Here is a 13,953-nt window from a genome sequence, read left to right on the forward strand (position 1 = left end):
TTGTAGAAATCTGGGAAAATTAAGAAAACCTGACTAGTGCTGTACATATATGCACACACACACATGCCTAATTCGCTCCCCGTCAAGATATCAGTGACAGATAGCCTTAGTGACATCAGAGTTTCCCATTGAACCTCTCTCCCCTCTGTGTCTTGACAAAGGTGCTTTTCTTATGTAGACCCACGCCGGAGCATATTTCACATGCCAGTTATTGTCCCTGGTGGCCCCCGGTGGCCCCCGTATCTGTACAGCCTCTCTTGACACTATTTGAAAAATCAGTTTTCTTTTCCTTTTCCCTCCTTTTTTCTATTCTCTACTGCATCCCAATGTTTTTTCTCGCCCTCCTCCTTCTCTTTCTTTCCCCTCCAAGACTGGGGAGTGTTTGGAGATGGGAGGCCGAGAGTGGTTGTTGATCTTGGCAGACGACGTGAAGGAAGCCTCATGTGAACTTTTGCTCTGGTATAAGCCGCATAGTTAAATATCATCAGAAGTTTGTGACGTAGCTCTCCTTGCAGCAAGAATAAGTCGTCTGCCTTTCTCTCTCTCTCTTGCTCTGTCATTCTCTCTCTCCCTCTCTCTTGCTCTGTCTTTCTCTCTCTGCCTTTCTCTTGCTCTGCCATTCTCTCTCTCCCTCTCTTGCTCTGTCATTCTCTCTCTGCCTCTCTCTTGCTCTGTCATTCTCTCTGCCTTTCTCTTGCTCTGTCATTCTCTCTCCCTCTCTCTTCCTCTGTCATTCTCTCTCCCTATCTCTTGCTCTGTCATTCTCTCTCTGCCTCTCTCTTGCTCTGTCATTCTCTCTGCCTTCCTCTTGCTCTGTCATTCTCTCTCCCTCTCTCTTGCTCTCTCATTCTCTCTGCCTCTCTCTTGCTCTGTCATTCTCTCTCCCTCTCTCTTGCTCTGTCATTCTCTCTCCCTCTCTCTTCCTCTGTCATTCTCTCTCTCTATCTCTTGCTCTGTCATTCTCTCTCTGCCTTTCTCTTGCTCTGTCATTCTCTCTCCCTCTCTCTTCCTCTGTCATTCTCTCTCCCTCTCTCTTCCTCTTTCATTCTCTCTCCCTCTCTCTTGTTCTGTCATTCTCTCTGCCTCTCTCTTGCTCTGTCTTTCTCTCTGCCTCTCTCTTGCTCTGTCATTCTCTCTGCCTCTCTCTTGCTCTGTCTTTCTCTCTGCCTCTCTCTTGTTCTGTCATTCTCTGCCTCTCTCTTGCTCTGTCTTTCTCTCTGCCTCTCTCTTGCTCTGTCATTCTCTGCTGCCTCTGTCTTTCTCTTGTTCTGTCATTCTCTCTGCCTCTCTCTTGTTCTGTCATTCTCTCTGCCTCTCTCTTGCTCTGTCTTTCTCTCTGCCTCTCTCTTGTTCTGTCATTCTCTCTGCCTCTCTCTTGCTCTGTCTTTCTCTCTGCCTCTCTCTTGTTCTGTCATTCTCTGCCTCTCTCTTGCTCTGTCTTTCTCTCTGCCTCTCTCTTGTTCTGTCATTCTCTCTGCCTCTCTCTTGCTCTGTCTTTCTCTCTGCCTCTCTCTTGTTCTGTCATTCTCTCTGCCTCTCTCTTGTTCTGTCATTCTCTCTGCCTCTCTCTTGCTCTGTCTTTCTCTCTGCCTCTCTCTTGTTCTGTCATTCTCTCTGCCTCTCTCTTGCTCTGTCTTTCTCTCTGCCTCTCTCTTGCTCTGTCTTTCTCTCTGCCTCTCTCTTGTTCTGTCATTCTCTCTGCCTCTCTCTTGCTCTGTCTTTCTCTCTGCCTCTCTCTTGCTCTGTCATTCTCTCTGCCTCTCTCTTGCTCTGTCATTCTCTCTGCCTCTCTCTTGTTCTGTCATTCTCTCTGCCTCTCTCTTGTTCTGTCATTCTCTCTGCCTCTCTCTTGCTCTGTCATTCTCTCTTTCCCTATCTCTTGCTCTGACGTTCTCTCTCTCCCTCTCTCTTGCTCTGTCGTTCTCTCTCTCTGCCTCCCAGCCATCCTTCACGCCGTTCCAGCCGCTTGCCTCCACTCGCACGGGTCACGTCCCTCCGTCAGGCCTGGCGAGAAATCTCAGTGTGTGTGTGTCTCCCCCTTGTCCCGTACGGGGCCTGGCTCGGCCTACCGCCCTTGGTGTTCTTCTCGTGACAGAATCGGACGAGGAGGAGGGGGAGAGAGCGAGTCGAGGTCCATGTTGGCGGCATCACTCTGGGCGTCACTCCCTCTGCTCACTCGTGTTTCCTCCAGGCTCATGTCTCCTACAGCTTTTCTTTTCCAGAGGCTTGACTAATTCAATTAAGACTACGGGATATTTGAGAAAGTCGCCTCGGAGCGTGCCAAAACTGGGGAACACTGTAAAACAGAGCAGTGGTTCAGGTCAAACATCCCATTTGATTGTTGTTAATAATACAATCACCCCCCCAGATCCTCAATATCCTCCTGACTGTTCTGTACTGGAGAACATGGAAACTGCCTGGGTTGTACCTTCCTTTATGTGTGTGTGTGTGTTTGCGTGCGTGTGTTTTCATTGTATCTGGGGCAGGACAGCCAAATGGAACCCCGTGTTCTCTCTTGCCTGCTGTGAGGGAGCAGGAGAGTGACTGGGGTCTTTGGGATGAAAAGGCATGGAGCACATTTCATACTCAAAACCACCAAGGTAAAAAAAAAGGCTTTCCTGCAGTACATTTTTGGACACATTTCGAAAGGCACGGACCGTGTGCTGTGTCGGTGTGCTCAGGGCTGAGCTGTGTATGGGTTTGAGTGTTTATTTTGTCTTCATTGTACTTTCTTTCGATGTGTGTGTGTGTGCATGCACGTGTGTGTCTGTGTCTGCACCGGTACCTGCAATGAACCTCAATCTGTGTGTGCCTGGTGCTTCACTCCAAGCGTGTGTTTTATTGGATGTGAGAAGCCCCGTTCCCAGCTGTGTGCCTGGTCAGAACAGAGCTAAATCGATGCAGAAAAAGGTAGCTCAGGCCATATTCACGTTAAGGGTTCATTTGAATGATTTATTTGGTCACTTACTAAATGTTACTACTTCCCTGGCCATTAGGGCGGGCACCTCCTAAATCTGCTGATGGCGACTGGAAGAGAAGGGGAAAGAGAGAGGAAGGGGAAGGCCCTGGCCTCATGTGAACCAAATTGTAAGCGTGATGGTTGACACTGCTGCTGTAGAGGCTCTGTAACACAGGGCTAAATTCTCTCTCTCTCTCTCTCTCTCTCTCTCTCTCTCTCTCTCTCTCTCTCTCTCTCTCTCTCTCTCTCTCTCTCTCTGTTTCTGTGTGTGTCAAATCCAAATCGTATTGGCACATGCACGTGTTTAGCAGATGTAATTGCGGGTGTGTAGCAAAATGCTTGTGTTTCTAGCTCCGATAGTTAGTAATATCTAACAATTTCCCTACATATACCCAATTCCCACAAATCTAAGTAAGAAATGGAATTGAGAATATACAGTGCCTTGCGAAAGTATTCGGCCCCCTTGAACTTTGCGACCTTTTGCCACATTTCAGGCTTCAAACATAAAGATATAAAACTGTCTTGTTTTGTGAAGAATCAACAACAAGTGGGACACAATCATGAAGTGGAACGACATTTATTGGATATTTCAAACTTTTTTAACAAATCAAAAACTGAAAAATTGGGCTTGCAAAATTATTCAGCCCCTTTACTTTCAGTGCAGCAAACTCTCTCCAGAAGTTCAGTGAGGATCTCTGAATGATCCAATGTTGACCTAAATGACTAATGATGATAAATACAATCCACCTGTGTGTAATCAAGTCTCCGTATAAATGCACCTGCACTGTGATAGTCTCAGAGGTCCGTTAAAAAAATACAGTTTTAAATCTTTATGTTTGAAGCCTGAAATGTGGCAAAAGTTCGCAAAGTTCAAGGGGGGCGAATACTTTCGGAAGGCACTGTATACATATCAGGACGAGCAATGTCAGAGCGGCATAGACTAAGATACAATAGAATAGTATAGAATACATTAAATGCATATGAGATGAGTAATGCAAGACATGTAAACATTATTAAATGTACTAGTGTTCCATTTATTAAAGTGGCCAGTGATTTTAAGTATATGTATATAGGCAACAGCCTCTATGTGCTTTAGATGGCTATTTAATAGTCTGATGGTCTTGAGATAGAAGTTGTTTTTCAGTCTCTAGGTCCCAGCTTTGATTCATCTGTACTGACCTCGCCTTCTGGATGATAGTGGGGTGAACAGGCAGTAGCTTGTGTGGCTGTTGTCCTTGATGATCTTTCTGGCCGTCCTGTGACATCGGGTGCTGTGGGTGTCCTAGAGATAGTTTGCCCCCGGTGATGCGTTGGGCAGGCCACACCACCTTCTGGAGAGGCCTGTGGTTGAGGGCGGTGCAGTTGCCGATACCAAGCGGAGATACAGCCCAACAGGATGCTCTCAATTGTCCATCTGGAAAAGTTTGTGAGGGTTTTAGGTGCCATGCCAAATTTCTTCAGCCTCCTGAGGTTGAAGAGGAACTGCAAATTGAAGTGGGACTAGGGTGATAGGTAAGATAAAGGTGATATGATCCTTGACTAGTCTCTCAAAGCACTTGATGATGACAGAAGTGAGTGCTACGGGGCGATAGTCATTTAGTTCAGTTACCTTTGCTTTCTTGGGTACAGGAACAATGGTGGCCATCTTGAAGCATGTGGGGACAACATAATGGGATAGGGAGAGATTGAATATGTCCGTAAACACACCAGCCAGCTGGTCTGCGCATGCTCTGAAGACGCAGCTAGGGATGTCGTCTGGGCTGGCAGCCTTGCGAGGGTTAACACACTTAAATGTCTTGCACAAGAGCGTGTGCATGTGTGCATGTGTTATTTTAAGTATTTGGCAGGGGTATAGGGTAGGTTGTGAGTGAGTTAGTGATTGCAAATATGCACTGTATAGAAAGGGAGGGTATATTACAGTAAACTACCCGAATGTTGGTGTCTTTCAAGGATTTATGTCATCTATCACAAGAAATCTAGTGGCCCTTTTAGGTACTTCAGATTTTTACAGGTGTCTACAATTATCTCTTATGAAATACAGTGATTAAATTGATCGAATTTAAAAATGTTATATATAATGACAAAGCTGTAAAAAAAAATCCTAAATATAAACCATCAATTTAGTGAGTACCATTGGTGTTTAATATGAGGGTTGCTGTATGAAATATCCTTTATATTTTTACACACTTTTGTTTATATCACTATGTACTGTACGTATGTACTGTAAGTATGTACTGTACTTGTTGTCAATGTTTTGGCGTCAAACTGGTGGCAGTGCTGAAAAAAGTCAATAGTTGGAGGAGTTGCAGAGGTCATTGAAAATAATGCCCTTGTTGATTCATGTTTTTAAATGATTAATTCGGCTATTTTCTCTTGAACCACTTGGTCTATCTACTAGAAACTCATGGACAATATGGACACAAATATAATAACTATACTGTATATGAATATATACTTTTAAAGTTATTCAAGTATTAATGACCAAAGTTACAATAGATTGCCATAGATTTTCCGTTAATTACCAAACTTTCGGAAGGTTCCAGTAACCTTGGTAAACTACCGGTAGCTTTTGCAACCCTAAGTGCATGCACGTGTGTTTTTGTGAGTATGTCTGCTTGTGTATGCCAAATGTGTTTGTGTGAGGCTCTCTGTGTGTATATGAGCTCAGAGGTGGGAATAATAGGATTTGATCGTCAGTGTGTGATGGTGATGATGCCTATTGGTTATATTCACTGTCATTATATCTGCCCTGTTCTTCTCCATCCTGGAAAATCCAAACATGAACCAGCAACTCTCGCGATTATAACTGACAATTCAAACAAAACCATGGCCAACATATAGATACAGTATATCTACTGATTCCCTTGGCTCATTCATTGAATTGTACATTGTTGAGCTATCCTGTTGGCCGGCACGCAGAGAGCACACTGATGTGGAGCTATGGGGCTGTTTGTTTCTCTAACTCCCATCTTGTTTTTGGCCTGCGTCAGCCATATTGTGTTACACCGTTTGAAAGCAGTACTGGAGCCCATCGCCAGATGTTTTGTTTGTGTCTCAGCGTCCTCGGAGTAGGACGGAAGGAGAGGTGTACTGCTGAGCACGCTGCCGGCCCCGTGGCTGTCCCCTCACCTCACCTCTACACACACACACACACACACACACACACACACACACACACACACACACACACACACACACACACACACACACACACACACACACACACACACACACACACACACACACACACACACACACACACACACACACACACACACACACACACACACACACACACACACATAAACACACACACACATGCTGCGGTCACAGCAACTAGCATATCTTCAACTTTTGTTTGAACAACTCACTCTGTCAGTCTGTTTGGAGAGGCTCCATAGATGTCACTTATAGTACAACAGAGGATGAGGGACAGAGGCAGGAACAAGGCAGGAACCTCATACAGGCTGCAGGGACAGACAATTCAGGTGGGGAGAGAGAGTGTGTGAATACTGAGCCATTTGCCTGAACGGACTGCAATTGAAACCTACCGTAACAGTCATGCCCACCTCATTGCTCTGACTTGTGATCCTGCAGGGCTTTTATGGACCTCTCCTTGTAGGTTACTGGAATTTGTTCTTATCTAGGGCTGAACATTTTGTAAATGGGACGTGTATAGAAAATGGAGTTACGAGCACAGATCTTAAGTTACAATTCGTCCTCAAATAGTCTTGATATTTCTTTGCCCAAAGAATATTCAAATCAAATCAAAATCAAATCAAATCGAATGTATTTATATAGCCCTTCGTACATCAGCTGATTTCTCAAAGTGCTGTACAGAAACCCAGCCTAAAACCCCAAACAGCAAGCAATGCAGGTGTAGAAGAAAAAGTCCCTAGAAAGGCCAAAATCTAGGAAGAAACCTAGAGAGTAACCAGGCTATGTGGGGTGGCCAGTCCTCTTCTGGCTGTGCCGGGTGGAGATTATAACAGAACATGGCCAAGATGTTCAAATGTTCATAAATGACCAGCATGGTCCAATAATAATAAGGCAGAACAGTTGAAACTGGAGCAGCAGCACGGCCAGGTGGACTGGGGACAGCAAGGAGTCATCATGTCAGGTAGTCCTGAGGCATGGTCCTAGGGCTCAGGTCCTCCGAGAGAGAGAAAGAAAGAGAGAATTAGAGTGAGCACACTTAAATTCACACAGGACACCGAATAGGACAGGAGAAGTACTCCAGATATAACAAACTGACCCTAGCCCCCCGACACATAAACTAATGCAGCATAAATACTGGAGGCTGAGACAGGAGGGGTCAGGAGACACTTTTGCCCCATCCGAGGACACCCCGGACAAGGCCAAACAGGAAGGATATAACCCCACCCACTTTGCCAAAGCACAGCCTCCATACCACTAGAGGGATATCTTCAACCACCAACTTACCATCCTGAGACAAGGCTGAGTATAGCCCACAAAGATCTCCGCCACGGCACAACCCAAGGGGGGGGCGCCAACCCAGACAGGATGATCACATCAGTGACTCTACCCACTCAGGTGACGCACCCCTCCCAGGGACGGTATGAGAGAGCCCCAGTAAGCCAGTGACTCAGCCCCTGTAATAGGGTTAGAGGCAGAGAATCCCAGTGGAAAGAGGGGAACCGGCCTGGCAGAGACAGCAAGGGCGGTTCGTTGCTCCAGAGCCTTTCCGTTCACCTTCCCACTCCTGGGCCAGACTACACTCAATCATATGACCCACTGAAGAGATGAGTCTTCAGTAAAGACTTAAAGGTTGAGACCGAGTTTGCGTCTCTGACATGGGTAGACAGACCGTTCCATAAAAATGGAGCTCTATAGGAGAAAGCCCTGCCTCCAGCTGTTTGCTTAGAAAATCAAGGGACAATTAGGAGGCCTGCGTCTTGTGACCGTAGCGTACGTGTAGGTATGTACGGCAGGACCAAATCAGAGAGATAGGTAGGAGCAAGCCCATTGTAATGCTTTGTAGGTTAGCAGTAAAACCTTGAAATCAGCCCTTGCTTTGACAGGAAGCCAGTGTCGGGAGGCTAGCACTGGAGTAATATGATCAATTTTTTGGGGTTCTAGTCAGGATTCTAGCAGCTGTATTTAGCACTAACTGAAGTTTATTTAGTGCTTTATCCGTGTAGCCGGAAAGTAGAGCCGGAGAGTAGAGCGTTGCAGTAGTTTAACCTAGAAGTGACAAAAGCATTTTTCTGCATCATTTTTGGACAGAAAGTTTCTGATTTTTGCATTGTTACGTAGATGGAAAAAAGCTGTCTTGGCCACTACCTCTACTCTAGGTCAGCGGGTTAAAGGTCTGTTCTCCGTTTGTCTTTGTACAGATGTGGTACCAGCTAAAGATTACTCCCCTGTGTGTGTGTGTGTGTGTGTGTGTGTGTGGGACGTGGTACCAGGCAGTGTGTACACCTACCAGGTCCAAACCATCTCCGCCCGCAGTGAAAGTGAACCGTCTCCACCCCTCACCCATCAGCTTGGGGCACCATACTGCGGAGACGGACGCGTCCAGAGGTAACTTGTGTGTGTGCTGTATGTGTGTGTCTATGCGTTTACGTGTGTGTGTGTTGGCGTGCGTGCGTGTTCTACCAGTAACAGTCTCCTGTCTGTCTGTCTGTCTGTCTTTCAGGGCCCAGGGAGAGGAGTGTGATGATATGAACTCCATGAATGGAGACGGCTGCTCCAGCCAGTGTGAGAAGGAGCCCTTCTTCAACTGTGTCGGTACGTCCTCCTCAGAATCATCAATATGTCGAAACAGGGACAGCTTCACCATTGTATTTCAACGCAGTAAATGGTTCCATGGAGAAGAAAAAAATGAATGTCCACAACTGATACAGCATGCATGCTCCAAAAGGTGATTTATTGGTTAGACACAGACAGATACCATTTCTACCCCATTGAGATCTTTGTGAGGGCGGAACCACACAGCCACATAGAGCTGCATTGGGCCGTGCCCTTCTTCCGCGGCATTAGCGAACACATGATGGCACTCGATAGTTGCTGTATCGTCCAATCGCAGAACAGATACAAGTCACATGATCTACAGGGGGACACGTGATGGCACATCGTGTGTTCGTTAACAAGTCACATGACTTGTATATGCTCTGTAATTGGACGATACAGTCTACGAGGCTTATGGTTAGTGTGGATTTTGGTGCTCTTTGAAACAGAAACTGACAGTAAAAACATCAGCATACAGTTTGTTTTGCAATCTCGGTGTACGTTGCACAGTTAAATCGCTAATGTTTGATATCGTCGTGGGTTTTGAGTATTGAGAATCTACTTCCAGAACCCTTCGTTGCAGCACTATTAACCTGTCCATTTCAATTTGATGATTTCATCGGTCCCTTGAACTCAGCATGGCTCTTTTAATTGGCTAGCTGTTGTGGCAGATGTGTCTCTTATCAGTAGGAGAACTCTCCAGTGTGTGTGGTTAAGAGGCTTATGAGTTGTGGGGAGATGTGTGTAACATGCAAGACACACTCTGGCTCTGTGAGTGACAGTGGAGAGGTGTTCACTAGTTTCACATCTGTGTCTGGGACTTCTGTCCAAGGGCTTGATTTGTTTCTCATAAGAGCAGATGCCATTGTGTATCATGATCACGTTGACGTCTCGCTGAGAGTCTGGAAACGGTTGCCGTTTGAAAGAGAGAATAAATAAACAAATTCATATTAGTGGACTGGATTCTCTGGCGTCCTCCCAGTCGCTGTTTGGTTAATAGATGGATGGTTTCCTCTCCTCCGCCGAGTGAGTCTATCACTCACTCACTCTTTTTCTCTTATTCCCTTGTTTTTGCACGCAATAAAAAGTACCATTGTGTCACAGCTGATCTGGCCTTGTCGAGTGATGTGTGTGTTTGTACTGTATGTGTGTGCATGCACATTTGCGTGTGCCCGCGTGTGTGTGTGTGTGTGTGTTTGTGTCTCAAATCCTCTGTCAGATCACTGGCCGGCCCGGCAGAGTTGTTTTCCATTGACCGCAGCGTTCTGGGGTATGTGTGTAACTGCCTGACATACTCCTAGCGTTTCTGCGGAAATCAGACGCTGTAATGACAGGACCGTCTGTCTGTCCGTCCGTCCGTCCGTCCGGACACTGACACAGAGAATGTTTCAGCCTGACGTGTCCTCAGGCTAGGGAGAAGATACTGTACACTCCTGACACCTTATGGGAATAAAGGAAATGTAATATAGGCTGAGCAGGGAAGTTGATTGGGTTCCCTTGTTTGGATAGAATCATGGTAGAAACAGGGGCTGTAAAACCACCAAAAAACGTATGCTCACCTGCTCTGCCTAGACTACTACCTCACGCATGATTCATTACTGTTGAGTTCGCGTTCTCTTGCGTCATTCAACAAGTGTGTCAAGAGAAGGATGCCCACTAAAGATTACGCCTCTCTATACATACTTTACATTGTCTGCGAGGTCAGTCATAATATCACTATAATCATTTTCGGGAAGTTGCTTTCTTGTCAGCGCATCTCATTTGTAAACATTTCAACTCTATTAAAGTATTGCTTTTTCAATCCCACCGAAAATGAACACCTTATCAAAATAAAGTCATATTTTCTTCTCTTTCCTACGATGTAAGTGTCGAGACGGTGTGTTAAACCCTCAACGTAGCATTCTTATAGATGCAACAGAAAACCAACGTATTCCATTGAGCAATTACTGGAGCGTGTTTGAGCCATTACCGGAGTGTGTTTGACAGGTCATTGCAAAAGTTTCCACGGTCGCTTACGTTAACGGGGAAAGACTAATGGCACAAAAGCAATAGTGGGAATGAGTCGCCAAAGTAAAATGAAGGCAATTCATCCAGCAAGATTTAAGTGACTTTAAGTGGATTGCACTCGTCAACCATAGGGAATAGATGGCTGAAAAGGAGAGGAGAGATACTCAGGTGGGCGGGGTATGCACATTGCTACTTTTGGTTCATCGTTTATTGTCGTTTCCCTCCTGAACTCAATCACATCTTCTCTTTCTCTCTCTCTCTCTATTTCTCTCTCTCTCTGTCTTTCTCTCTAACTGTCTCTTTCTCTTGTTTTTCTCTGTTTTTTTTTTCACTCAGTTTTTCTCTCATTCTCTCACTTTTTCTCTCTCCCACTCCCTCTCTACCTCTCATTCCATCTCACCCTCTCCTTCTTGCTCTCCATCCATTTGGAGTGGTGGGAGTGGATTCTGTATGCCCCCTCTGCAGCCCCTCGTTTCAACATCATCAAAAACAGAGTATACAGCTCTAAGCAGAGCTGGGGTGCTGGAATTTTGAGGAAGACCAGCCAACTTGGCACAAAATGCCGCCTTCCCCCTAACTGGAACCCCTGACACAACCCAGCCTCCTCGAACCCAGTTCCAAGACCTAGGTCCAACCCCAACTCCGGGTGGGATGTCTGGAAAAGCCATACTGGTGTATCCTCCTGCCTGGTCTCTCTCCCGTCTCTCTCTCTCTCTAAATAAATAAATAAATAAAGTAGAAGCAATCCTAATCTGTCAAGTTCATCAGATATTGTTACGCTCCTGGAGGCCGCACTCTGTCCCAGCCCTCCCCTGCAGGAGAGTGTATCCCTCAAGGGTTACTTTATTTATGCATTCATCTCATTTTTGTTATTCGCAATGAAAACAACGATGAGAGAAAAGTGAGGGAAGGCTAGAACTGCTGAGAGTTCAGAGAGATACAGTACACTACAGTACATGACTCTGTCAGAGGGGAAGGGGAGGAGGGGAGAGAGATACACTACATGACTCTGTCAAAGGGGAAGGGGAGGAGGGGAGAGAGATACTCTACATGACTCTGTCAGAGGGGAGGGGAGGAGGGGAGGAGAGAGAGATACACTACATGACTCTGTCAGAGGGGAAGGGGAGGAGGGGAGGGGAGAGAGATACACTACATGACTCTGTCAGAGGGGAAGGGGAGGAGGGGAGGGAGAGAGATGCACTACATGACTCTGTCAGAGGGGAAGGGGAGGAGGGGAGGGGAGGGGAGAGAGATACACTACATGACTCTGTCAGAGGGGAAGGGGAGGAGGGGAGGGGAGAGAGATACACTACATGATTCTGTCAGAGGGGAAGGGGAGGAGGGGAGAGAGATACACTACATGACTCTGTCAGAGGGGAGGGGAGGAGGGGAGGAGAGGAGAGAGAGATACACTACATGACTCTGTCAGAGGGGAGGGGAGGAGGGGAGGGAGAGAGATACACTACATGACTCTGTCAGAGGGGAAGGGGAGGAGGGGAGGGGAGAGAGTTACACTACATGACTCTGTCAGAGGGGAAGGGGAGGAGGGGAGGGGAGAGATACACTACATGACTCTCTCTGTCAGAGGGGAAGGGGAGGAGGGGAGGAGAGAGAGATACACTACATGACTCTGTCAGAGGGGAATGGGAGGAGGGGAGGGAGAGAGATACACTACATGACTCTGTCAGAGGGGAAGGGGAGGAGGGGAGGGGAGAGAGATACACTACATGACTCTCTCTGTCAGAGGGGAAGGGGAGGAGGGGAGGGGAGAGAGATACACTACATGACTCTGTCAGAGGGAAATGGGAGGAGGGGAGGGGAGATAGATACACTACATGACTCTGTCAGAGGGGAATGGGAGGAGGGGAGGGGAGATAGATACACTACATGACTCTGTCAGAGGGGAGGAGGGGAGGGAGATACACTACATGACTCTGTCAGAGGGGAAGGGGAGGAGGGGAGGGGAGATAGATACACTACATGACTCTGTCAGAGGGGAAGGGGAGGAGGGAGGGGAGAGAGATACACTACATGACTCTGTCAGAGGGGAAGGGAGGAGGGGAGGAGAGAGATACACTACATGACTCTGTCAGAGGGGAAGGGGAGGAGGGGAGGGGAGAGAGATACACTACATGACTCTGTCAGAGGGGAAGGGGAGGAGGGGAGGGGAGATAGATACACTACATGACTCTGTCAGAGGGGAAGGGAGGGGAGGAGGGGAGAGAGATACACTACATGACTTTGTCAGATGGGAAGGGGAGGGAGAGAGATGCACTACATGACTCTGTCAGAGGGGAAGGGGAGGAGGGGAGGTGAGAGAGATACACTACATGACTCTGTCAGAGGGGAAGGGGAGGAGGGGAGGGGAGAGAGATGCACTACATGACTCTGTCAGAGGGGAAGGGGGGGAGGAGGGGAGAGAGATACACTACATGACTCTGTCAGAGGGGAAGGGGAGGAGGGGAGAGAGATACACTACATGACTCTGTCAGAGGAGGGGAGGAGGGGAGGAGAGGAGAGAGAGATACACTACATGACTCTGTCAGAGGGGAGGGGAGGAGGAGGGGAGAGAGATACACTACATGACTCTGTCAGAGGGGAAGGGGAGGAGGGGAGGGGAGAGAGTTACACTACATGACTCTGTCAGGGGAAGGGGAGGAGGGGAGGGAGAGATACACTACATGACTCTCTCTGTCAGAGGGGAAGGGGAGGAGGGAGGAGAGAGAGATACACTACATGACTCTGTCAGAGGGGAATGGGAGGAGGGGAGGGAGAGAGATACACTACATGACTCTGTCAGAGGAAGGGGAGGAGGGAGGGGAGAGAGATACACTACATGACTCTCTCTGTCAGAGGGGAAGGGGAGGAGGGGAGGGGAGAGAGATACACTACATGACTCTGTCAGAGGGAAATGGGAGGAGGGGAGGGAGATAGATACACTACATGACTCTGTCAGAGGGGAATGGGAGGAGGGGAGGGAGATAGATACACTACATGACTCTGTCAGAGGGGAGGAGGGGAGGGAGATACACTACATGACTCTGTCAGAGGGGAAGGGAGGAGGGGAGGGGAGATAGATACACTACATGACTCTGTCAGAGGGGAAGGGAGGAGGGGAGGGGAGAGAGATACACTACATGACTCTGTCAGAGGGGAAGGGAGGAGGGGAGGAGAGAGATACACTACATGACTCTGTCAGAGGGGAAGGGGAGGAGGGAGGGGAGAGAGATACACTA

The 13,953-nt window shown here is 47.5% G+C and overlaps 1 protein-coding gene across 1 annotated transcript in view; it reads left to right on the forward strand.

Moving 5' to 3' along the window:
- The window catches only part of LOC124006638 (pappalysin-1-like), a 136,539-nt gene that overhangs the window by 51,502 nt on the left and 71,084 nt on the right, over positions 1-13,953 (forward strand). The window contains 4 exon segments of the mRNA XM_046316684.1: positions 179-245; positions 371-443; positions 8,317-8,503; positions 8,619-8,710. Of these exon segments, the coding sequence (XP_046172640.1) occupies positions 179-245; positions 371-443; positions 8,317-8,503; positions 8,619-8,710 (419 nt within the window).

This window comes from Oncorhynchus gorbuscha, linkage group LG20 (genome assembly GCF_021184085.1).
Source record: "Oncorhynchus gorbuscha isolate QuinsamMale2020 ecotype Even-year linkage group LG20, OgorEven_v1.0, whole genome shotgun sequence".
Classification (NCBI taxonomy): Eukaryota; Metazoa; Chordata; class Actinopteri; order Salmoniformes; family Salmonidae; genus Oncorhynchus; species Oncorhynchus gorbuscha.